Below are 27,721 nucleotides of genomic sequence, written 5' to 3'. Positions count from 1 at the left end.
TTGACAGCAGTGGGAGCCAATGGCACCACACTGCTGTCTCAGCCAATGAGGAGGGGAGGCCCGGGCAGCCGAGACACTCCTGTAACATCGCTTGATCTAGGTGGACCTCAGGTAAGTATTAGTGGGGCTGAGGGTGGCTGCTGCACACAGAAGGCTTTTTATATCAATGCATAGAATGAATTAAGATTAAAAAAAAACCTTCTGCCTTTACAACCACTTTAAACCCACAAACAAATTTACATTTTCTGGTAGCAGAAGCCCTAGAGCATTAAATGGTAGCAGTTGCAATTTTTTACTGAACGGCTGACTACTACTGTCCAGGGATTCAGTGCCATCCATTCTTCACCGGTCTTTGGGTCTTCGGGTCCCCGGCGCCGGCATGTTTACTAAGAGAAACCAGCTGTGACTCCTTGCAGCTTCACAGCCAGCTTCCCACTGTGCATGTGTTAGTCTTTGTGAAAGGACCTGCAGAGACTTTTGGGACCTGTGACGTATCCCATAAAGTTGCGGGCAGGGAAAAGTGGGGGAAGAACTTCCACTCTGATCACCTAGGCGGTTGGAGTAGAAGTAAGAGCAGGTACCTGCTTAAACTAGGTACCCACTCCCAAAAAAATATATATTTTTTTACTGTATACAAATACTGTAACTGCTGACTCCTACTGTCCAGGGATCCAGTGCCATCATCGCCCGGACTAGTTCTTCACCGGTCTTCGGGTCCCTGGCTTACGCCATTTTGCCTGTTTTGCCTGCACAGCCTGCCGAATTAAATATACTGTAAGCGGTCCGGAAGTGGTTAAAAAAGCTTGTAAAAGGCTGCAAAAAAACTTAAAAAAGCCAGAAAAACATCAGTAAATCGATGCGCTCAGGTGTGAATGGAGCCTTAGTGTTTGTGAAGGGACCCACATGGACTTCTGGGTCCTGTGATGTATCCCATAAAGTTGCGGGCAGGAAGAGGTCTTCCTAGATGGTTGAAGTTAGAAGTAAGAGCAGGTACTTGCTTAATCTAGGTACCCACTCCACAAAAAACAAAGAAAAAACCCTCCAAAAGTTGGAGAGACGGGGAACGAGGTGTTAAAATGGAACTTCCATTTTAGGGTGAGGTTCCACTTTAATTCCCAGGAATGTGTTCATGTTTAAACATTATTCAGATTCCAACTGTCATTTTCCAGTGCCACTTAGAAACCTATACTAGGAATCTTACTGGTTGGTTTCTGTATGGCCACTTTCCTTTAAACAGAAAAACTCTTCATGCATGAAGACCAGATTTCTCACTGATCATCGTTACCTCATCTGCCCCATAGTTGGCCAGCTCTGGTATACATCAGAGAAAAGAATGCAGTAATTAAGGACTTACATTGTACTACCCCAAATGTATACAGAAATAGAGATATTCATGATAGGCAGATTGAGCTTGACAGAGGTCATGGAAATGAGTTCCCAGAGGAGGCAGAAAAGCATGCTCCGACTCATGAAATGGCAAAATACTCCTTGATGCAAGAAGAGGATTTTCATCTGGTACAAATACCTTTTTAACTTGTTTCTATACTATCTATGAATGCAAACATTCCAGCAACGTCCCTTAGTGCAGATAAAAGAGATACACTTTATAAAAAAAAAATAAAAAAAAAAGAGATACACTAGATGAAAGTAGAATTACTTAACTCTGTGCAATTTTGAGTACTTTGTACATTAGCATATCCTAGCATTGTGTAGTTTAGGTAACAGGAAAGTTTTTTCTGTAGGCTGGAGGTTTTCAGCTGATGGATGCTGTTAACGCCTTACCTTGTTCAAGAAATGTCCTGACTTTTGCAATAATGATTGTTACTCTGACACTTTTGCCATTTTCATTTATTCATAATATGGTAAAAGCTGTTGAAATTGTTAAGTCTACAGTTTTCTGTTCTGATGTATATTCAGAAAATTACAATTTGTTAGGAAAAAAAAACTGAAATGTTTCAAAACACAGTAGAAATAGCATTTATATAAGCACTTAAGCAAAAGTTTTCAAAATAATGAATAAAAAAGAAATGTTAAATGCAGGGCCATAGCATATCAGGTTTTAGCAGCACTTGAACACACCGCTGTCAACGTAGTGGAGCCTGTAATGTTATATTGACTAAGAAACTATAAGAGACACATATTTTTTTCTTTTTCTTTTATAGCATTTAATCTCCAGTTGCTATACACTAAATAAACCCTACCTTACGCTAACCTCTTTTGTTAGCGTGTGTAAAAGCATATTTTTATTAAAAATTGTTTTTATGGTTTTTGATGAAGCAAGGGTGCTCATTGCACTTTCCTTATCGCCCCCCCCCCCCCCCCCCCCCAAGGCACACTACAGCTTTTGTGCTCAGCTCAATATATTCCAGTGTATAAGCTAAGTATATCTAGTAAAGGCAAGAAACAATGTAATATGGATCCTCCTTGAAGACCTCTCTTACACCCCTGACTCAGGGCCCCTGGTAGAGTAGACAGGTCGCGCAAGAGTGCAGAGTAGCACGAGTGTCGGTAGATGTGCTAGCTGCTTGGCTGAGTAGTATGCCAGGTGGCAGCAGATGTCCCAAGAGCAGGAACAGGCTGGTGCTCGCACATAGTCAGCGGAAGAGCAGGTCCCAGTGGCAGATGGACAGCTGCTTGTAGCTAGGTAGCTCCGAACGGACTGAAACATAAGCGGAGTCAGACAAGCCGGGTCATACACAGAGCGATCGGATCAGGTACAGATGCAGAAAAAGTAGAATGGTCAAAGAACAAGCCGGGGTCTTTGCAGATGGAGAGCAGGATAGTAGGAAAATCCCGGGTCAGTAACTCAGGAGCAGATGCAGATAACAAGTAACAGGACAATCATGGGAACGCTGTAGAAGAGACAGCAGTGATCCTGGGTGCTGATCCAGCTTAAAAAGCCCATTTGGCCCCTTATCTGTTAGGGGATGCGCCACGCACATTGGTGCATGCATGCGCATATCCATTCACATTCTGACACATATTGGTGCGCAGATGTGCGCGCACATTAGCACGCGCTAACGCGTCTCTTCTTAGAGAAGCTCGCGAGCAGAGAATTGTCTGCGGGCATCATTCCGTCTCCTGACAGAGCCTTCCTGACCGACACCTTTAAAGTGTGGGGTAGATATTTACGAGTGCCTAATACAAAATGTCAAGTCATTCATAGGTCTTTTTAAAATGTTCATTCGTTACATATATAGTTACATAGTAGGTGAGGTTGAATAAAGACAATAGTCCATCCAGTTCAACCTGTATAGGTGTGTGTGGCTGTAATCATCTCACATAGCCCTGAATGTTCTGATTCTTGAGATGTAGAGTCTTTTGAAAGCCACCATACTTCCCGCAGAAACCACCTCTTGTGGTAGAGAATTCCACAATCTTGTAGCCCAAACAGTAAAGAACCCCCCACGTTGCCTGAGGTTAAAACGCTTCTCCTCTATTCACATTGTATGCCCTCGAATCCTCATGCAAATCCCTTTGACTGAATAGCTGTTTTTCTATGCCGAGATCCCCATTGAGATATTTATAGATTGCTATCATGTCCCCCCTCAGGCATCTCTTCTCCAGGGAGAATAAATCAAGCAATTGCAGATGCTCTTCATAATTAAGGTCCTCCAATCCCCTAATCAGTTTAGTTGCCCTTCTATGAGCATCAAATAAAGCGAACGCATTTTGGAGAAAAGGCCTTGGAGGAAAGGCATTTCCCTTCCTCAGGGTTGGAGCAATGGAGATAATTAGAATCACGATAAGATGCAATTGGAGACCTATGTTAGAACTTGATATAGACTGTCAAATGTTAACCGCATTGCTAAATGCCATAACGAACTAAAGTGTCTCAAAGGTGACAGGCATAAACTGCAGGCATTTAAAGGTACCTGCAGCTGTCAATTATTTCTGCTGTTGCCCATCAAGGGAGCAGGAGTGAGCCAGCAAGCTCCAACGCTACCTGAAAATGTTGGTATGACCACGCATTTGGCCATAAAAAAAAAAAATAGAAGCTACTGCGAGTATGTACAACACCTTTAGGTGCCTGAACCTTATACCTGGTAGCAGCTTTATTACAATCTCGAAGTTAAACTCATAATAACAGTTTCAAGTTTTTCCAAGTATTCTGTTACCATTGCCTGCCGTTCAAATCCAGCACTATACTTATTGCTATCTTCCCTATTGCATATTTTGGAGGGAATTTGATGTTTATACGGTTCCTTACATTTACCATGCAAATCCTGTAATTCTGAAGTTTTCACGTTTTTTTTTTATTTTATAACCTTATGCTTTTTACCAGGCTTCTGGGTACACATCTTTCTCCTCACACATCTGTCACAAGACCTGTTACAAGACACTGTGCTATATTTGGAGCAATCCTATATTAGCAGCGTTTGGCAGGCCTTGTGTTCAGAGTTGAGGAGATAAAACTCTCATGGTTGCTGGACCTACGTAATAGGAAGGGGCTATTTGGTTGAGCCACAAAATCCAAGTCCCCCACTGGTCTATTTTATTCATGAGAAGTATCTTGTTTTATGATAAGTTCACTAAGATTGAGTGAAGAATTCAGTAATGACCCATGGTACTGAATATTGACCTTCACAAATGTGGATCTTCCCAGTCTAATCCATGAGAAGCTGATGCTTGGAAAGATTTATAGACCTTTAGGGGCTACTCACAATTAATGTATATGCTTTAGGAACGCTAAGAATAACCTCAGAATATGTTCACCTGTAAAGAAGTAAAAAAAAAACTTTGGGGCAGTCTGTAAACACTGTCATGAAGTAATTAAAGAAACCATCACCAATTCACACAATGCAGTAAAAGCTTCCTGTCTTTAACCATGATGGGGTTTAGCCACACTGGATAGCCCACATTTTGAGCTTTATATATGAAGTCATTATCTATAAATTGAAAATTACCATAAAGAGAATAGATTTTATTATTCCAAACACAAGTCAAAGTTATATAGTTACATAGTTGGTAAGGTTGAGTCCATCCAGTTCAACCTGTGTGGGTGCGTATGCCAATACCATTTACCATTTTTTCCAGGGAGAATGTTTAATGCTTTTAGTCCTGCCTCGTAACTGAGATCATCCAGTCCCCTATTAGCTTTTACGCCCTTCCCTGGACTCTCTCCCGTTCCAGCACATCTTTCCTGAGGATTGGTGACCAGAACTGGATGGTATACTCAAGATGTGGCCGAACCAGAGTCTTATGCATGCTAAAATTCAGCTTGCCTTGCTTGCAGAAGCTTGGGATTGCATGCTATTACTGCGTCTGTGATCTATTAGGACCTGAAGGTCTATTTAAAGTCTGGATTGCCCCAAAGACTCTCAGCCCTAGCAAGTAACTTGCATTCCTGTTCTTAGCCCTCAAGTGCATTGCTTTACATTTTTCATCATGAAACTTCTTTTGCCATGTAGTTGCCCACCCCATTATATTATTGAGGTCTTTTTGTAAGATTTATATATCCTGCTGTGAAGTTATTGCCCTGCTTGGCAAACACTAAGGTTGAGATATTTATACCAACCTCTATATCTTTTATGAATACATTAAACAGAATTGGTCCCAGGACAGAACCTTGGGGTACCCCACCTACCTCTCCAGACCATTATGAAAACATGCTACTTATCACCACCCTTTGTAGGTGCATCTGTAGCCAGTTTTCAGTCCAGGTACATACCTTAAGATCTAAGCCAACAGACCTCAGTTTGTGAATTAGATGTTTATGGGGAACTGTATTAAATGTTTTTGCAAAATCCAGAAAATCCAGGTAATTTAAGAAACTTGATAATGAGTATTGCATGCACTGAAGGGCTGAAACATTACAATGTTTTATTTCTACTCAGTTGTTACTTTGTAAAAGTATAATAAAGGACCATGACTGGGGTGTCCTTCATGTGAATATTAATATCACTTCCACTGTATGTAAGGAAACCTCCATAACTCCCTTATAGCCCTATGTTATATATTTTTCATCCCAGTAAACAGCTGAATCCTTCACATTTGTGAATATTGGTAGTAGCTTTTTTATGCAATCTACTGTGTATTCATTTTATTGGTCCTTTACATTTCTTTTTAGATTTATAGATTACAATGTGTTTTTATACCTCCAAAAACAGATCAAGTTTTTCTAATATAAAAAAAAAAAACCACATAAACTAACTCAGAGACGATAAAAGATCCCAAGCATTATTTTTATGTCTTATAAGTCATCTGCACTCTATTGTGGGTAATGTTTGCAATTATAATAATTGAGCAATAATTTTGTACATGTGTTTTCAGAAGCAAAAAGGAAAGCATAATGATACACTGTAGTAGGCGTACAAGCTTTAAGCCCTTGAATATTGCATTTCAGCTGCAGGATTGAAAGTAAATTATTGTTCATTCTTTTAATACCCATTAGAATTATACTAATGGCTTCACACAAAGTAAATATATAATTATATGTCAATCGCTTTTGTTGCCAGGCAATAAATAAGTTGAGACATTCAAAAGTGGCTAATCTTTATGAGACTCTGTAGCCCTTCAATCACAATGACCATTATGCATTTCTTAAGCCATTGTTAGCAAAAAAAATGTTTTAGCCTGTTCATGCCGAAGGCACATTTTTCTGAATCTTTATAGTCTTACAATCTGAGAGGTAATTGAATAGGTGCAATAAAAACTGTAGCTATGAAGAGCTAGGTAACCTGCTGTTGATTATCTCTTTTCTAAAATACTGAACACTTAACGTAAGTAGACACATCTGTACAGGCCGTGATTGATTGATCTGATTATATAAAACACTTTTAAAATACTGGTTTTAAAATGTTTGCCGCTCTCAAGAGGGCTGGCACAGTTGGTACCAGTCTATATTACTATTAAAATTAGGCAATGTTTATTTAATGAAAGGTTTAACCACTTAAGCCCTGGAGGATTTGGCTGCTTAAAGACCAGGGGGTTTTTTGCGATTTTTTACTGCGTGACTTTAACGGACAATTGCGCGGTCGTGCGACGCTGTACCTAAACAAATTTGACGTCCTTTTTTTCCCACAAACAGAGCTTTCTTTTGGTGGTATTTGATCACCTGTGCGATTTTTACTTTTTGCGCTATAAACAAAAAAAGAGCATACATTTTGCAAAAATAACAATATTTTTCACATTTTTTTATATGAAATTCCCCCCCAAAAAAAATGTAAAAATCAAAATTTTTTAAAATTTTTGGCCAATTTGTTTTCTGCTACCTATGTTTGGTAATAAAAATCGCAAAAAGCGTATTTTGATTGGTTTGCGCAAAAGTTATTGCGTTTACTAACTAAGGGAAAGATTTCTGTCATTTTTGGTGTTTTTTTTTAACGCGTAATGGCGGCGATCTGCGATTTTTTTTGCGCTACTGCGAAATTGCGGCGGACAGATCGGACCCTTGACTGACATTTTTGACACTTTTGGGGTTACCAGTGACATTACTGCAGTAATCAGTGCTATACATATGCACTGTTACTGCAAAATGACACTGGCAGGGAAGGGGTTAACTTTATTGGGGAGGGAGGGGTTAAGTGTGTCCCTAGGGGCGTTCTTTCTACTGTGATTGGCTGTGGCTACTAGTGTAGGAAGAGTGATCAACGGTCCTACATAGTAGAACCGTCTGAACACTGTTTCTACACAGGGGAGAATGGCAGGCGGCTTGTTTACATCAGCCGCCTGACTTTCTCCCTCTGTACCGACGATCGACGAGTGACCGGCGGACATCGGGTCCGCCGGTCACACGCACTAACTTCCCTGTGTACGAGCCGCGGCGGGCGCGTGCCTTCGCGGGCGCGCGCCCGCCCGCTATTGGCTCACAAGGAAGTGACAGGCAAGTGACGTACCAATACGTCACTCTACCTGGCCGGGGCTGACCGCCGCAGTATATAGTCGTGCGGCGGTCGGCAACCAGTTAAAAAAAAAGAAAAAAACACTTTTCACCCCTATTTCAATTTCTAGATGATGCTTAATCTTCTCCAGTGCCCTGGAGGAGGTGCAAAAATGTGACAATGGGGTTATTATGTTTGTATTCTTTTTATCTGCTACTAGATTTTACCCATAAAGTAACAAAGTAATTCTTCGTTCTGCTTACCTCTTTACTATGATGCAAAGCTAAAGTGGAACTAAAGTCTGACATACTTAACTTGGCTCCAGTGGTCCAACGCACAAGGTCCCTCGCTGCCACCCACATCTTTTCCTTGGCTTCTTCCATTCTTCCAGGTGCTGGTCTTTGGCCATCATGATTGACCAACGCAGGATCTGGTAACTCGCACTTGCTTAGTGCTGAAATCTATACTAAGCTGTACATGCTCCCAATTTAAAAAAAAAACTTTTGTTCAACTTTAAAATACAAATCAACTTAATTGACCATTGTAAGCACCCGTGGCATTGTTACTTTGACCCAGCCCATCTAACCGCTACTTTTGCTGGACAATTTGGCCCATTAAAGGAAGTCAAAAAACACAGCTCTACCAGCAGGATCAGCAAGTATTAAACTCCAGGGGCCTATTCGCACCAGGTGATCTGTTGTGATCACACAGACAGTGCCTGAATGTATACGGAGCTGCACATGTGCCCAATTAAAAAAAAAAAAAAAAAAAAAAAAAAAACTTTAGTTCTGCTTTTAAATGCAAAACATTTTTACTGGGAAATTTGGCCTGTTAAAAAGGAAGTTGAAAAGTAACAGATCTACCAGCAGGATCATTAGGCAATAAAATTTTGAGTGCCCATTTGCACCAGGGTTGTCTTTTGTGGTGCTTATAACAGACGCTTGTTAATTAAATTGCATTTTGCAATAAAATGTGCTGCATTAATTGGGCTTCCTAATGGACCAAAAATCTAACCTGCTGCATTTTTTACTTGAGCACCACATTACAATGCACTGTAGCTCAGGTTTGTTGGCTTGTTATTCATGATAAATAGAGCAGCAACACTGAATGGGACTGGGAGGATTCAAAAAATCCAGAAACTGCTGTGGTAATGCTATTGGCTGAATGCATCATATCCTGTCTATTTTGACCAAAGTAAAACTGTATATTTTGGGTGGAAAAGAAGTTCTTCTGTGTCTGGCCATACACACACAGATTTTTTTGCTCAGCCAGTAATTTTCACATCCATGCTATACAGCCCAGGTGAAGGAATCTCCTACTGTGGCTATTGTATTGTGACAGCTTGCCCTGTTGGCTCCCAAAATACCCATACAGTTTAGCCAACATTTCTCCACCTGGCACCTCAATTTTTTAATGGAAAGATGTTGAACAGGAGTAGGCCAACAGGGCCAACCACTAAGCGAATTTCAGCCAGTTCATCAAGAACTGACCAAAATTCAAACAGTGTATGCCAGTGAATGATAGTGGTCATATTTCCATAACCATATCCATAACCCATAAAATAGCTGGTGTCATAATTGATCACGTGCAACACCATGGCAACTGCAGAACAAACAGAGGCTAAGATGGCAGCTGCCTTGGCCGAAAATGTCCCTTCTATTGCTTTCAGCCTCCTCCAGATTCCGTTTTTAATTTTTTTTGCAGATGTGATCTCACTTTCTGTTAGAGGGTGGTTACGTTCATTCCCTATGGCCCACTGTATGAAGAAACGCAGCCATCCTCTCTTGCTCACTCCTGAGATGGACTGTGGACTATTGACTATAGAGTATGGGATTTGTAGCATGCATAGAGCAGTGCACATGACTGCAACCAACATGCACTACTCATTCCTAACAAGCAGAATAGATTACAGAGCCATAAACGACATAGGTTACAGGGTCATTAAGTAGTGCATGTATATGGATTATTTTGGCAGAATGTTTTGCTTTGCATCTATCAAGATCCTTAGGGGTAAAAGAAAAGAAGCTTAGAAATCTCCATAGAGTATTAATGTGTTTTTATTAACGTGCAGTGGCGGCCTGTCCATTGGGAGCGCAGGGGCGCTGCCCCCCCCCCCCCCCCCCCCATCCATGCGTCCACCCCCCTAATCTACATGCAGGGCATCAGACACCTGGATTCCAATGTTTTTTTTTTTTTTTTTTTTTAAGCACGTGATTAGAGCCAGAGGCTCTAATAGGCTTCAAAAAAGGGTAGGCTCGGGGAGCAGAGCACTGCGCCCTGAGCCCGCCCAGTTGTGTGACAATAGCGAATGAATTTTCGCTATTATCACACTGATTCTCCTCCCAGCCATGGCCGAAAGGAGAAGCCATGCTATTGGCCAAGGAGGAGGGAGGAGATGCAGGGGAAGCTTCTGCGGCCGCTGCCTGCCTGGCCTGCCCTCCACGTCAGTCCAGGGTGGGGTGGTATGGTGTGCGGGCTGGAGCTGGTGTGGTCTGGGGGGGTATGGTGTGGTACCTGAGCCGAGCTGCAGCTCCATGTGTCCATTCAGACATGGAGCTGCTGCTCGGCCACTCCCCCCTCTCTCTTGATGGGCTAACTGACTTTGACAGCTGCGGGAGCCAATGGCGCCGTGACTGTGTCTCGGCCAATCAGGAGGGAGAGTCCCGGACGGCTGAGGGATTCGTGGACATCATTGGACAGAAACGGGGCTCAGGTAAGTATTAGTGGTGCTGGGGCTGCTGCTTCACACAGAAGATTTTTTATCTTAATGCATAGAATGCATTAAGATAATAAACATTCTAACTTTACAGCTCCTTTTAAATAAAACATTTCTGTACAAACAAACTATTACAATTATATGAATATAGTACAAGACTGACAGATATAACAAAATATGCCTATAATGTGCAAGCTATCTATCCTTCCTAACAAAATAAGCATGTACAATGTAAGCAATAACTTACAAAATAAACAATAATTTACAAAACATCTACTTAACTTGGTTCTTCCTTGTGAGAAAAAGTCTTCTCCCAGGATCCTCCAAAATGTTTCTTCTCCGAAGTTGGGCAAACAACCGTTCCTTTGTCTTCCAGCACATGATTGTCCAAAGTCCTTCTTGCCTACATCATTCCCTGTAGCATAATTTCCTGCACTGAGCTTCATGAACCAGTCCAGTAGGTTTGTTAGCATTTGAATAAAGGGGGCCTAGCTTCCAAAAACAACACATGTAACTGCTATAAAAATCACCAAAATAGCCATAGCAACACAAATAAAGATATTGTTTAGTGTCACTTTTAACTATGGTTTCCAGCTGAAGAATGAAACTGCATGAGATAATGGAACTTTGAGTACTCAGTTGACCTTTTACCTTCCAGTGGAGTGCACTTAACCCCTACAGTGAAGGATCCCTTCTATCTGCTATCAAAAAGACATCAGATACCAATGTCCTGCATTCTCTGTGACACAGGGAGGAAGGTAGATCAGGACCACCTAGCAATTTCATACTATTGTACAGTTTTGATGGGGGATTACCCTTGCTAGTCATAGTCAGTGTATTACAAATCCCATCTTTTTCTTCCAACATGGGTAGAATAATCTAATTTTGTGGGTGATGCTGAGAGCTTATTTTCTTATTCTTCCTCAAACATTAACCCCGGTGTTACTTTAGTTCATCTCATTTATAGTTAATGTCATGTTGTGTATAGAGCCTAGTTGTACTGGAGGACTGTAAGGTCTTTTGGTAGATGCAATGGCCCGTATGACACTGTGGGCACATGTATCATCACTATGAGATGAAGGGATTTCTTTTTCATCTTTCTATTCCCAAATTTTTCCCGAACTCCTAAAAGAATACAAAGTGTCACAACATCCTGAATATGCATGGCCAAAACCCAATTATGTGAAGGTAGAAATTAGTGAGACAAATCCAAATCACAAAGACTTACTGAATATTAATGAGACTTGGCAGGCAGGACGCCACGACAAGCTACCGTATCTGGCAGTTGTGACAACTAGGTCACCTACTTCCCATTTCTCAAATGTACTCTGGGGGCTCTGTGATGTTTAGCAGATTATAAACTGAATTAGCTCCTTTATGAACAAAAGGAACTCAATTTTTTATTTATTTTTTGTGCCTTCAGATATTTTTCTTACGGAGCTCCTGCAGGCTATCTGCGGTGTATTCTAGATTGCTGACAAAGTATGCTATTTGTTTTATTGCTACGGGCAAAGTTTGTGCTGTTGATGAAAAAGCGGAAACAACATGTTGACTTTTTGCGATAGTACAGGAGTAGGACTACTTTCCTCCAGTTACAAGTGTGATCTTTCTATCTGAAGATTATAAGGATAATGAAGTGCATGCAACTGTGCTCAGTCCTCACCAGTTCTCTTCTGATGTTACACAGCTGAGCCACAGGCAGAACAGCACTAATAAGCTGATGAGGAGTTCTCAGCTGAAACACAAAACCTCTGTTTCTGCAGGGGGTGCATAAGAGCTATAAATGCAAAGGCTTCTGGGAAATTAGTTGGTTTCTCTTGCAAACCCCTCATGGGAATAAATATGCGAGTATGGGAAAAAAAAAAAAAAAGGACTAATAAAAATAAAATATAAACATTGTTGTATACAGTGCATGCAATATATATGTGGATAGATTTGAAATTTCAGTAGCAAGTCAGAATTAAATGCTGTAATTAGAGGAAAATAGTTCCCTGCTAGCAGCTGCCAGAAACCTTGTTGGAGGATCTCTTTTTAGCAGAGCTGGAAAATAAAACGCTGCTGTAGAAAGGGTAGATACCTAAAAGTACCTGCACAAACCTGATGTTTTTTGGCCAAATACCGGGTCTTTCTGACAAGCCAAGCTCTGACACTTTCTGATTGCTTGCCCGCCGTTCCCTACCTTCTGTGCTTTTCTATTGGCCTGTTAGGCAGGCCTTCATTGTGATGAGCCATAGGAAGACGTAAGGGCAAGCTTCAATACTTCTTCTCTGAGCTTTACCTGTCAGAAAAGACCAGTATTCAGCCAGAACTAAAAGCTTTTGGAGGCTTTTTCAGATATGTGCTGGCACTTATAGGTTTCTGTGCCTTATACCTGAAGGTTTTTTTTTTTTTTTGTCTTGACAAATGGTCTGAATTCTAAAAAATAAGAGCATTTGTGCTTTTAATGTCAATTTTAATTTTGCAAAGTGGATTTTACTTATCTTAGGGTATGAGGTGAAACAAAGTGGAAACTCAGTTTGTAAGTATTTCCAATTATGTAAGGACATTAGAAAAATAACAGAGATTTTTGCTTGCACGTGATTTGAGTATTGCAGTCCACACAATTCACCTCATTCACTAAAATAAGTGACTTTTCTCCTTGCATAGTGAATTTTCCAATCATATCCAAGTAAAAATCTTTAATTTTTCTTGCACATGATATGGTATTATTTGCAAAGTGAATATTCACTAACATCTGTGAAACATCACTTTGAATGTGAACATGCTGTACTCCTTTAGTAAATCCGGTTTATAGCCTCTTTAATACTGATTTTAAAGACAATACATAGAAAAATTATACCACTATGTTAAAGGATAGTGCATTTCTATTTTAATACCACATTTGCCTTCTTCTGCACGTTTGTGGCCTCATCTTATATAAATAGGAACTCCTTCTGCCAGCTTGTGAGGTTGTGGAGGGGCTTTCTTGTTCCATAATATGTTTAGAAAGTTAGTACAAAAAGAAAAAGATATAATACCAAAGCAGGACCCCTTCAAGGTACTGACACAAGTGTGAGAGTCCTCAAGACAATGGGCCGTCATCGGCCTAGTAAGACCAACCATAAATGTAGGGTCCAAACCACAGTGCATAAAAGTTGTTACAAAACACAGCCGTTCACACTGGGGCGATCCGACTTCCCGGGGCGACCTCACAGGTCGCGGCGCGCAGCTTGCACCGCGACCTCGGAGCGGCCGGCACGGACTTCATAACATTGAAGTCAATGCAGGTCGCTCCAGGTCGCCCCAAAGAAGCTCCAGACCCTTTTTTTAAGTCGGAGCGCTTGTGTCACTCCTATTAGAACGGGTCCACAGCTTCTCTATGTCAGGCGACCAGGTCGCCTGACAGGTCGCCCCAGTGTGAACGGGGTGTCACAGAAAATTAATAAATATTCAAGAGTGTGACCCTGGGGTATCTTCTGGGAAGCAGTAATGACACAAATTCAGAATAATACATAGAAAGCACTAATGTCAGCAAGAACGGTGCACATGTTTGAAGTCCAGAGAAAACTTCTTTGAGCCTGCAGTAAAAAAAAAAAAAAAAAGAGGGAAGAGCATGGTAGAGAAAGCAACTAAAAGTAGGAAAGGAAGATGAGTAAAAAGAGTCATCTTGTTTGGCCAGGCCACGACACGCATCCCCTCTGCCAGGCCCTGTCTATCAGTAGCACTTCAAGCCGTCAACTGTGTGCACAGGTGGAACAATAAAGACGTGTGTAAAGAAAAACCTAGAATCAAGGTCATGAGCAACCCCAGTTGGAACCTCAGCTCCATAAACAACTTAAATCAGAGACATAATTTGTTTTTATGTGTCTGTGTGTTTTATAATGTATCCAGCACACCCAAGTTGTGGTAAATGATGAAATCCTATCTTAGCCTGTCAAGTGGACAGTCTTTCTATTTAAGTGAATGGCAACAGCAACATGCGTGCTTGAGTACAGATCAGAAGATTTCAGCCAGAGGTCCATACATTAAAGCGGAGCTAAACCCTCCTATAGTTTTCAGCTAGGGTAGCTGCCACCTTGGCCTCTTTATGATGTTTAACTGCCATGATGCTGCACATGTGATGAGTTATGACACCAGCCATTTAATGGTTTAGCAGTTTGGTTGAGAGCTCTACCAATGTGACAGTTACTTTCCTGGCACATCCCAGGAATGTAATGGTTTTTTTAAACTGTTAAATCGATCGGTTTAATTCTGCTTTGTGTCAAAGACAAGGAAGGGGAAGAAATGAGAAGGGGCTACTCAAGTGTAGAGGTTATAAGTATATTAAAAGTGGTAGTATACTCATTTTTGTGACTTTTATCTACAGGTAAGCCTATAATAAGGCTTACCTGTAGGTACAATTAATATCTCCTAAACCTGCATGGTTTAGGAGATATTTGCCCTGCATGCAGCGCTGACGCTAGTGGCGCATGCGCTCTGAAGGTCCGGCGGACCTTCAGAGTTCCTTGCCAGGAACTTGCCGGAAAGCGAAACTCCCGAGCACATGCGCGGGAGTGACGTCATCGCGGCTCCGGACACTCACAGCGCCGGAGGCGCCGAACCCGGAAGAGACGCCGAGGGAGCATGTCAGCTCCCACAGCGGTGTCCGGGGGTCCGTGTCGGGGCTTCGTTTTGAGGCAAGTATTTCATAATGAGTTAGTATGCGATACATACTAACTCATTATGCCTTTGTCTTGCAGGGTTTGTTTTTTTTTTTTTTTCAGTATACAACCTCTTTAATGCACATGAATAACAAACACTTACAAGATAAAGCTACAGTATGTATCAAGCTCATTAAGGCAGGGATATGGGAGCCATCCCGGACCGTCCCTCTGATTCTTGCCATCCACGGGGCTGTGGGAGTCAGTTGTAAGTACTCTAAGCATCCTGTGGCAACCAGGAAGCAAACCAGCATGGAACGCAGGCAGAAATGATGTCACCGGACAGAAGAGACGGCATTACAGGCCTGTTTGACAGCACAGCCGTCTCTTCTGTCTAGTGACGTAATTTCCGCCTGCGTTCCACAATGGTTTGCTTCCTGGTGGCCACAGGATGCTTAGAGTACTTACAACTGACTCCAGCAACCCTGTAGATGGCATGAATCAGAGGGATGGTCCGGAACCGTTCCCCCATCCCTGCCTTAATGGGCTTGTTACATAGCTTTATCTTGTAAGTGTTTTTTATTCATGTACATTAAATTAACTTTAACTTCTACACTTGGGTAGCGCTTCCCCTTCCTTGTCTTTTACACAGAGCTGGATATATTCTCTGAGGATAGCTGCCGCCTCCCAACTTCATTGTTGTTCAAAAATTGATGGACTTTAATATGGACCATATATGGATTACCTATATCATCTGTTACATTTGATTGGACTGAGTTTTGTTCACTAATTCAGCATCTACTTTGCGCCAGGAATAACTGTTTCTTGTTTAATTCTGCTTTAGATAGCCTGAAACAATGATGCTGTAGAAATGCTTTGCTGAAAGTGCTGTGCAAGAAAAAAGGCAGATATATTAGGGAAGGTGTGATTATTCTGTAACCCTAAACAGTTTTTCGAGAGCATTTTAAGGAGTTCCATTGCACACTCTTTCAATTTAAGCATTTTTATGAATTATTAACCTAAAAATATTTCACCATTGAGATACAATGCATAAATAATTACATTTTCTTTTATTTTGCAGGCTTTATCCCTCCACCGCTGATATTTGGAGCCGGGATTGACTCCACCTGCCTCTTCTGGAGCACGTTTTGTGGGGAGCAGGGAGCTTGTGCGCTGTATGATAACGTTGCCTACAGATACCTTTATGTCAGCATTGCTATAACGCTGAAATCTTTAGCATTTATCCTGTATACCACCTCATGGCAATGCTTAAGGAAAAACTATAAGAGATACATCAAGAACCACGAGGGTGGGCTCACAACAAGTGAATTTTTTGCATCGACTTTGACCTTAGATAACCTGGGCAGAGACACTATTGCCCAAAATAAAACAAACAGGACAAAATTCATCTATAACCTCGAAGACCATGAATGGTGCGAAAATATGGAGTCTGTTTTATAGTAGATGGACGAGATGGATTGACTGTAGTCCAGGGAAGAGTCATTTATTTTTTAAAGGAAAAAAAAAATATATATATATATATATAAATTATTTCTTTCCACCAGACCTAAGACAGTTTACTGATCTATAAGTTGATGTTTGGAAAGAACAATGCAGTTGATTGTTTTCAAGCCTTTAGCATCTGATCTTCCAGCCGGTTGGATACACGATCAAGCCTTTTTTGCTTGTTTTTAATGAAGAACCCACCATGGGATGTTAAGCTAAGCAAAACTGGCATGGCTCCAGCCTCCTACTTAGTGGCACTGGGCAGCGCTCTATCTGATTGATATAAGTGCAAGGCATTTGCTGGGTGGTGGCTGACAGCACCAAACACTTAAATTCAGCTCTACCATCTCTGTGATTGGCAGAAAGAACCACACTTTAATAAATCCTAATCAACCTAACGACTTTTAAGATGTGGAGAGAAAAACAAATTCAGATTTAATTTCCTTTTTTTTGCCAGATTATTGATTGAAATGTAACTCTGTACTGGACCAATGCTTGTATCAGATGAATAATCTCTGTAATGGTTCATGAAACCCTGCTTAATAGAGTATGATCTAGGCTTTCCTTTGTCTTGGAAGATTTTAGACTTAATTCAATGTAATCAGCAAATACATCTTCCCAACAAAGAAAATGGCACAATACTTTATTGAATAGGAGCCATTAATACTTAGTATTAATGTTACGGTTGCTACAAAACTTTTTTTTTTAATTATAGAAGAAATCTTTCTTCCACTGGTTAACTTAGGGCTTTTCTGTGCAAATTTGTAGATTTATCAGCCAATGTGCAGAGTTGGCTGATCCTCTGTTAATGTGGATTAAAAACACAGTTGGGGATATTTATGAGAACTGGTGCATGTAGCTGTGCAAAAAAAAAATAAAAATTTAGTGACTGTTTTTTAAGTACTGTTTACAAACTTAAAGCAAATATCCATTTGTTAGCTTTTAAGCAGCTTTCTATATATCTAAGCCCTAGCATTTTACAAATGTTCCCAACTTTTAGGAAAAAGCACTATGTATGCAAGTACCACACTATATGATTGGTAACCAAGTGCACAAGTCTTACAAGGCACAAGGCCAACCATTGTAAAAATTCAATAGTCTGATCGGCTGATCACAGTTTTTTTTAGAGCTCCTCTAGCTGCAGGAGGCTTCCCATAAAGAAGAACTTTACTCAATAAAAGTAAAAAAAAAAAATATATATATAAATATAAAAGTCAGCAGCTACAAATACTGTAGCTGCTGTTTTTGAGAAATAGACACTTACCAGCCTGTGGTGTCCAGAGCTGTCTTCCTCAGAGACGATTCAACTCTTCAACACCACCACCATCTTGGATGTGGAAGCTGGCTGTGCCTTCCTGAAGCATGCGAAAGGCATGACAGCACTCTGGGACTGGTCCCGCAGCCTCCTGGGGCATGTATCCTATCCCAGGAGGTTTTTTGGGGGGTGGGGAGGGGGGAAGTATGTGGAAGGGGCAAGCTGATGTAATTATTATGTAGACCAGAATTACAGAGGAAGACCTATAAGAAAAAGGTACCGGCTCCCAGAAAAAATAAAATACTGGGGAAGGGGGAGAGAAGGGTGAGCAGTTCTTTCACTTTTAAGTGAAGGCCCACTTTAAACTGCAGGGTTGAATTAAAAAAAAAAATATGGTTTCAAGTTAACTGGATTTGGATCTAGGTATGGATATGTTTTGTTGCTATAATGAAGCCCATACTCTGCCAAATACTGTAAAAATGGGACCTGTTTTTTTTTTTTCTTGAAAAGGAAAATTCTTGGCTAAAGAATTAGGTGGAGAAGGTGCAGAATGGCAGAGGTACACTTGGTGTGCCTCTCTGTGCATGGTCCAGCATCAGCCAAAGATCCCACAGCAGATCTCGCTTGATGCATCAATGAAATTTTGTCACTGAAGGCTATGGAGCAACTTCGCTAAAGAGCAACTTCTTCATTAGGCAATAATGCTGACAGTGTCTACTGCAATACATGAAGGTTGGTGACTCCTTTAGGTCCCATTAGGCACAAAAGAGAGATTTATATCAATGCTATATTTCCCCAAGCCCCCTGCATTTAGTTCTTTGTTCTGAAATTATTCTTTTACAAAGCAAAGGTTGTAACCCCAAATGAGCAGGTAATACTACAGCTGATTGGTTTGTATATCTAAAATACAGACTTGGTTTAGTTCCCTTTCATGTATTTCACCAGTATCATATCTCACCTACTGCTTTATACTCATAAGGAATTGTGTTCCTTAGCTATTCTCAAGATTTTTAGCAGATAATCCAGATTAGTAATCAATGTGGGTTTTCTAAGCAATGTTCCTACAAGTGTATGACTATACTTGTGTATATGTATTTGACTGAGAGGCAGTCTTCTAAGAAAACAGCAATAATTTGTATTTGTCTATTTGTTACGAGATGTGACTGAGAGTGTTTTAGATGTGTGTTTGTTAGCTACTGTTCAACAAGAAAGGCAGAAATTATTTACAAAATTTGGAACGTATTGAACTCTAAGGCTCCTTTCCGCTTGTGCAACTTAGGATCCAACTTACGAGACCCAAAGTCACATGACATGTGAAATGCCATGTATCTCCTGAGAGCTGTTCCAAATGACACTACTGAAGTTGCTGCGACTTCAGAAAAGGTTCCTACACTATTTTGATCTGACTTTGACACAGCTTCAATGCCAGAGAGTGTAAGAGTCTTATCAAAGTCACTTCAAAGTCGTACTCCAAAGTTGCACTGACTTTGGAGTCCGCTGGTGTGAAAGGAGTCTTAGATTATAATTGTAGGGCACTGTAATGACTAAGTGTGATTGCAACTGTTTCTAAACACCTCTCTTCTAGGCATTTCTATTGTCTGGTATGATTACTTATGTTGTATTTTAAACATTGTATTTTAGACAATTGCACTTCTTTAAAGGGCTAGTCTACCCAAAGCTGATACTCTAAATATTGGTGGAAGCTGCTTGGCCACAGGCTCGTTTGAATCCTTAAATCCATTTAGACTCCAGCCAAGCCATGAGATCTCGTTTAAACAGTTTCTGGCTTTTTTTCCTGCCCACTTTAAAGTTAAAGGGTTAATTTGTATTTACAATAAAACCTGTTCAGATAAGGGGTGCTTATAGATAAAAAAAAACTATGCAGCTTTGATTAAAGTTGAATAATGCTTTTGCTATAGGTGTAGGCCATTTCCATACCCCCTGAAGCCTGAATATAAAACTCCCAGAAATGGCATCATCCTATTCTAACTTATTGCTAGAACATTGCTAAGAAACTCCCAGCCAATTCAAACCCCCTTGCATTGTGCTCTTTCTCCCCAGTTGCTGTAGCTCTGAGCTCAGTGATGCTATGACAGAGTGGATCATGTGAGTGAATATGAGAGCTCATTCCTGTTATGGTGGGAGTGGGCAGAAATGGCTGGGAGTGTCTTAGCAACAAGGCAGAACAGGATGATGCCATTTTTTTTTTCATTTTTTTAGTTTTTATTTTGCTCTTCGGCAAAGCACATGGTACGGTACAGCAGAAAGTAGTCTGCCAAACATGGCGGACAGGGCTGGCCCAAGACATTGTGCTGCCTGGGTCCAAAAATGAAATGCTGCCCCTCCAAAGAAAAATCACACCCACCAAAAGGCCTATGCAATTTTATTTTATATCATTGTAATTAAAACTAAAATTAAATTTATCAGGAAGTCATATTTATATGCGACCGCACCTTGTCTACATGCACAATTATATGACATACCATTATGTTCAATTCCAAACCACAAACTCACAAACAAACAGACAAACAAATTATTTTGTTTGTCTGAATGTCTGACATCATTGCGCACACCACAATCACGTAAGGAACGTTCCCGGAGGAGACCCTCCGCCTCCTCATAGTCATCAGTTTGCATAATGGGCTGCAGTATGAGATGGGGAAATGACGCCCGTAACGCGCCGCAAACTGATGACACACAAAACTGCTGGAAAAAATAATCTTGGGCATCAATTGGCTGCTCCTCTCAAAGTGTTGCCTTGGTACAATGGACCCAGTGGGACCCATGGTAGGGCCGGCCCTGATGGCGGAGCAATGACAGTCATTAGGTACATAACAATAAGAGCAATGAAAAAATCCAATTCACATTCCTAACTGTCTCTTCTTGTACGTCTCTTAACCACTTCCTGCAAACCGACGTACCTTGAGGAAGTGGTTGTACCTGGGTGATGCCTGCAGCTAGAGGCATCACCCCAGTACCATTTTATAGAACCTGCGGTTGACTTTTTAGTGATAACAACCGATGAAGCTCAGCAGCCGCTCAGGCCTTATCACAAGGAGCGGAAGGGAACTTCACATCTCTGCCCGGGTCTCCCGTCCCACCGGGAGACCTGAGTGACCAGCCAACACGTCCCGAACCGATTCAGCTTTGATTGGGTCTCAGATGTAGTAACCTGGAAGCGACATTACGACGCCGCTTCTGGTTTATTCGGCTGCCAATGGCTCCAATTTAAAAAAAATGACAGTAACAAAAAATGCCGATTTTGGCACTTTGAATACTTTTAAGTGCAAAGGAGGGACCTGTCACTGCCTATTACTGTCACAAGGGATGTTTACATCATTTTTTTTTTTTTTAAGGGACAGTAAAATAAAAAAAAAAATAGGAAAACATTTTTTTTTAAAGTGCCCCGTCCCGGCGTGCTCGCACACACCAAAAAAACAAACAAAAAAAACTCATATATAAGTCGCGCCCACAATTGTAAACCGTGTTCAAATAACACATGTGAGGTATCACCCCGATCGTCAGAGTGGGAGCAATAATTCTAGCAAAAGACCTCCTCTGTATCTCTAAACTGATAACTGTTAAAAAATGTTAAAGCGTCGCCTATGGAGATTTTTAGGTATCGTAGTTTGTCGCAGTGCAGAATAGAAAAAAATACCCCGGTCATGAAGGGGGTAAAACCTTCCAGTGATCTAGTGGTTAACATAACCTCAGGAAACCATTGTTGCAGTTTGGCTGAAGCTGTAAGCCATAACCCTAGTATCTTTATTTGTTTTTTAGTGGGGGGCTGACTTTCTCATTAGTCACTAGATAGCTTTCTAAAGCAGTGGGAGAGGACGTCCCCCAACCCCCCCCCCCCCCCCCTTGCTGCTCGCTGGTGTCTCTCCGGTTTACCGTTTCCGTGGGCTCGCCCAAGAAAGATCCGACGATGCGGCCAGCTGGTCACAGAGGCAGCGAGAGACTAGAGCGTCTCTAATTGCCTCTATGGCCTTGGAGGACCATAACGAAATCACTTTCGGTCCAGGGTGGAAGTACTGTAAACAATTTTTTCTTTTTAAACCTGTCATCCTTATTTCTATTACAAGAGATGTTTACATTCCTTGCAATAGAAATAAAAGTGATGAAATCAATAAATAAAGGGACAGTGTAAAAAAAATATATAAATAAGAAAAATAAATGTAAAGCTCCCCCATCCATCTATGCTCACCCGCAAAAGTGAATGGGCGAATGCATACGTAAGTCACGCCCGCAACAGTGTTCGAATCACACGTAACTCTAAACTGATAACTGTTAAATTTTTTTAAAGCGTTGCCTATGGAGATTTTTAAGTACCGTAGTTTGTCTCCATTCCACAAGTGTGCGCAATTTTAAACCGCAAGATGTTAGGAATCTATTTACTCAGCATGACATCTTTCACATTATACAAAAAAATTGGGCTAACTCTACTGTTTTTTTTTTACTGTTTTTTTTTTAAAATTCAGTCAGGTGTATTTTTTCCCAAAAAATTGCGTTTGAAAGACCACTGCGCAAATAATGTGTGACATGAAATATTGCAACAACTTCCATTTAATTCTTCAGAGTCTGCTAAAAATATATATACAGTATCTCACAAAAGTGAGTACACCCCTGACATTTTTGTAACTATTTTATTATATCTTTTCATGTGACAACACTGAAGAAATGACACTTTGCTACAATGTAGTGAGTGTACAGCTTGTATAACAGTGTAAATTTGCTGTCCCCTCAAAAAAACTCAACACACAGCCATTCATGTCTAAACTGCTTGCAGCAAAAGTGAGTACACCACTATGTGAAAATGTCCAAATTGGGCCCAATTAGCCAAGCCCCCCCCCCTTCAGTGTCATGTGACTCGTTAGTGTTACAAGGTCTCAGGTGTGAATGGGAAGCAGGTATGTTAGATTTGGTGTTATCGCTCTCACTCTCTCATACTGGTCACTGGAAGTTCAAGATGGCACCTCATGGCAAAGAACTCTCTGATGATCTGAAAAAAAATTGTTGCTCTACATAAAGATGGCCTAGGCTATAAGAAGATTGCCAAGACCCTGAAACTGAGATGCAGGACGGTGGCCAAGACCATACAGCGGTTTAACAGGACAGGTTCTACTCAGAACAGGCCTCGCCATGGTCGACCAAAGAAGTTGAGTGCACGTGCTTAGCCTTTATATACAGAGGTTGTCTTTGGGAAATAGACATATGAGTGCTGCCAGCATTGCTGCAGAGGTTGAAGGGGTGAGGGGTCAGCCTGTCAGTGCTCCGACCATACGCCGCACACTGCATCAATATGGTCTGCATTGCTGTCATCCCAGACGGAAGCCTCTTCTAAAGATGATGCACAAGAAAGCCTGCAAACAGTTTGCTGAAGACAAGCAGGCTAAGGACATGGATTACTGGAACTATGTCCTGTGGTCTGATGAGACCAAGATAAACTTATATGGTTAAAATTGTGTCAAATGTGTGTGGTGGCAACCAGGTGAAGAGTACAAAGACAAGTGTGTCTTGCCTACAGTCAAGCATGGTGGTGAGAGTGTCATGGTCTGGGGCTGCATGAGTACTGTCGGCACTGGGGAGCTACAATTTATTGATGGAACCATGAATGCCAATATGTACTGTGACATACTGAACCCCTCCCTTTGGAGACTGGGCCGCAGGGCAGTATTCCAACATGATAATGACCCCAAACACGCCTCCAAGAAGACCACTGCCTTGCTTAAGAAGCTGAGAGTAAAGGTGATGGACTGGCCAAGCATGTCTAAACCATATTGAGCATCTGTGGGCCATTCTCAAATGAAAGGTGGAGGAGCGCAAGGTCTCTAACATCCACCAGTCAGTGATGTCATCATGGAGGAGTGGAAGAGGACTCCAGTGGCAACCTGTGAAGCTCTGGTGAACTCCATGCTCAAGAGGGTTAAGGCAGTGCTAAAAAATAATGGTGGCCACACAAAATATTGACACTTTGGGCCCAATTGGGACGTTTTCCCTTAGGGGTGTACTCACTTTTGTTGCCAGCGGTTCAGACATTAACCTTCTTAGCGGTATTCCCGAGCGTGGCTCGGGGTTAAATTTCAGAGCAAAAAGCGGTAACCCCGAGCCACACTCGGGGTACCGCCAGAAGCATCGCTGGATCCTGTGATGTATGCGAGCTGTATGTGGCGGCGGATCTTCCTCCCGATCCTCTCCGTGCCCCGGCTTCCGTCTCCTGCGATGTGACGTTCGCAGGGGGGGTGGAACCGGCGGCAAATTCAAATGTAAAACACACCAAACACACTGATACCATTCAAAATAAAATAAATTCACATTACATTGCCCCCCAGTGCCCTTTCCTGCAGTTTTACTGTACTTTTTATGTATATATATATATATATATACATACAGTATACATACATACATACATACTTTAACTTTTTAAATTTAACTTTAAATTTATAGTTTTTTATTATATTATAATTTATGATTTTGTGTTTCAAACTTTATCATACCCGAGATGTTATAAAGAAGAACGCACAGTAAAAAAAAAAAATTTATAAATAGTTGGTTTGGGCTGCTCATTCTCAAGAATTACATGCAAAATAATGGTACCGCTTTCAGCACCTAAAATCCGAAAGAATCATACCTCCAGGGAGGTTAAGGGCTGTGTGTTGAGTTATTTTGAGGGGACAGCAAATTTACACTGTTATACAAGCTGTTCACTCACTACTTTACATTGTAGCAAAGTGTCATTTCTTCAGTGTTGTCACATAAAAAGATATTATAAAATATTTACACAAATGTGAGGGGTGTACTCACTTTTGCGAGATACTGTATATAATTTATGGAGCTTACAAGTGATTTTCTGCAAAAAAATACTGATTTTAACTTGTAAGCAAAAAGTGTCAGAAATAGGCCTTGTCCTTAAGTGGTTAAACCATTAGAGATCCGATTACATAGAAAACAGTAGTGCAGAACAAGGCCCCTGGAACATATCATTTGTGACCACATAGTACTAATGCATAAGCGGGGATCCAACCCATGCAGACTTAAAGTATAACTGAACGCAAAACTTTTTTTGAAGAGAGATTAGAACACCTGTCAGTTTTTCTTGCTGTCCGTGCTCCCGTTAGGGAGAATTCAACCTGTCTATTTGTCCTATTTACCACTATCACAGAAAGTAAAAGAAATTCCCAAATTTTGGATTGTCCCCAAAAAAGTAATAGAGGGGAAATCTTCCAATGGAGACATTAGTTCTGGGGACCTAGGGGTCCCCAAGGCATTCCCTTAATTTCCTGGGATTTCCTCTCACTTCCTGTTTGGCTATGGGACAGGAAGTGAAGGGAAATCTCCACAATGTGACACAGATGGTAAAAGAAATCTGACAGGGGTTATACCCTCCCTTGCTATATCCAAAGTGAAGAAAAATACATTTTGCCTATAGTTCTACTTTAGGTCAAAAGAGCATTTTTTTATAACCTGAATTATAACAGATATGGGGGTCAGGGAGAAATGAGTGAGAAAAAAGGAATAACAAAAAAAAAGGGTGTGTGGGGGGAGTGTATGATGCCATCTCTGAGAGCTTTTCAGTCAGTTGTTGGGAGGTATGTAAATGACCTACACTCGTTGCAAGGGAATTGTCCAAATTTAGTCAAAGCTGCACGTTTTTTTTTTTTTTTAATCTTCAGGTGCCCCTTACCTGCACAGGCAGTTTTTATGGTAAAGGTAAACAAATCCTTTAAGGGTGCTTCCTCCCATCTATGCTCCTGCTCATGTTGTGTTTGTTTCCTGTTGTATTCAAATCTGGAGTTATAAATCAAGCAGGGATTCCGGAACCCCTTTGAAATGGCTATTGCAGGAACCCAAGGGCAGATATCTCACCACTTTGGTACCCAAATATTATAACAAATTATTAAAGAATTTGATTCCTTAGCATCTACCAAAAACTAAAATATCAGATCCGGGTGGACCTACCTTTTAAAGAAGTTTTCTAGGAAAGAATTTATTACACGTATTTCTATGGCGGTGACGAGGGTGCAGGTGGGTCTCTACACTATAATGTCCTTGACTCTTGTACAGAGATCCGAGTGCTGAAGCAGGTCCAGACTAAGCTCACATCCTTAAAACTACAGATATCTAAAACCTTTAAGATGCATAAAGACTTAGGGGTATAATTTCCAGAACTACCCACAAAGCTCTGTGGATTATCTCTAGACCAGATGTCTCCAAACTGAAGCCCTTTGTTGGCTTTTATAAGGCCCTTGGGCACTATTTTATCCATTAATGCCAACAATGGGGCATGATTAGTAAAAGAAGACGATCTGCAACTCTATACATGCTCTTAAATATTATATTTCATGAACAATGGGCAATAATTCCTCCCCACTGGGACCTGTAAAGAAGCACAATTCCTCACAATGACACCAAAGATGGGACATTGTTTTTTCCCACTGTTGGGACATTTTCTACTCTCAATGTCCACAGTCCTGCCCCCCTAAAATCTGAATAGAAGAGAACAGGCGCCGCTGAAGTTAGCCAAAGCTTTATTGCATAACAAACATAATGTAGTAACTTACATGGGGAATTACTCTAGTCCATGTTCCGTATGGTGGTAGTTCCTCGGATGTAGTCTCCAGTGTTCCGGCCGTCCTGCAGCCAGGAAGTGACGATCCAGGAAGCTAAAACACGGAGCTGGTTAAGTCGGAAGCCGCAATGGAACGCAGGCTAACAGGAAGTGACGTAACGCGTTTCGGAGCGTGCGTACTCGGCTCCTTATATGCAATAAAGCTTTGGCTAACTTCAGCGGCGCCTGTTCTCTTCTATTTACTGCCAGCGGGATTTCCTGTTCTTTGCCTGCCAGTGCTGCCCTGAATGTTGGCTATAATTGGAAAGTCTGCAAGCACCCATCGGTTATCTGTCTGTGCATCTGGTGGACACTTCTTTGGTAACTAGCACCCAACACCCACCTCCTTGACCCCTAAAATCTGAAGGTCAATAAACTGCCCTTCTGTTTAAAAAGTTTGGAGACCCCTGTTCTAGACCTTTGGTGTCTATATATGTTGCCTAGACTTCCTTGCTGACTGGTTGGCATCAGAGAAGCTGGTGAGAATATAAAGCAAAGTGTTTCACACTCTTTGGCTGTCAGCATAGTCCATATTCTTGCCCATCAATGTGCTGAGTTGGAAGGTTTTTTCCTTCCCTTTTATTCTCTTTAAGTTGTAACCAATTGCAACTTTTTTATGACTTCCAATTATCTTGAGACAAATACATTTTTGACCACCATTTCAATAATCTCCTCATGTCCTTGCTGGTTTAAAGTTGTCTCAATGGCAAAACCCATCACAGATCAATGAGGAGTTAACACACCTGCACCATGGCTTTTTATTGTAAAGGGAGGACTTGCACCTGTTTCAACTTATATCTTAGTTGCAAGCAATTTTAAACTTTAGGATTAGTAGAAAAACTCTTTTACAATCCAGCTTTCCAGACTCTTCTGCTTTCCTTCCCATGAAAGCTCGATATTTTCAGCAACATCCTAGAAATCACGGGATTTAATTTCCTGGCATAGACAATTATGTTTTGTAATTTTCCAGAGACCCAAATGTTTGTTTATTTTTATGTTTAAACTATATATGACTTGACAGTTTTATTTGCAAAATGTTTTATATGTTTTGAATACCATTTTTAATTATTTTATATTCATTTCATATGTCTGAAACATTTGTTGTTAAATAACATGGCTTCATACAAAAGAATATTTTCTTGGCAAATGTCTAAATATTGAAATTTATAGGTGACAAAATGAATTGAAGAGCTT

At 41.0% G+C, this 27,721-nt stretch overlaps 1 protein-coding gene across 1 annotated transcript in view; it reads left to right on the top strand.

Annotated features, from left to right (window-relative positions):
- The window catches only part of SLCO3A1 (solute carrier organic anion transporter family member 3A1), a 502,692-nt gene extending 484,873 nt beyond the window's left edge, over positions 1–17,819 (top strand). Inside the window, exon 10 of the mRNA XM_082254687.1 lies at positions 16,240–17,819. Within this exon, the coding sequence (XP_082110813.1) occupies positions 16,240–16,619 (380 nt within the window). The 3' untranslated portion in view covers positions 16,620–17,819. The remainder of the gene's footprint in view (positions 1–16,239) is intronic.
- Positions 17,820–27,721: the final 9,902 nt, after the last annotated feature.

Source organism: Pelophylax lessonae, assembly GCF_965119305.1.
Source record: "Pelophylax lessonae genome assembly, chromosome: 4".
NCBI classification, from domain to species: domain Eukaryota; kingdom Metazoa; phylum Chordata; class Amphibia; order Anura; family Ranidae; genus Pelophylax; species Pelophylax lessonae.
This window is presented reverse-complemented; position numbering and strand designations above follow the sequence as displayed.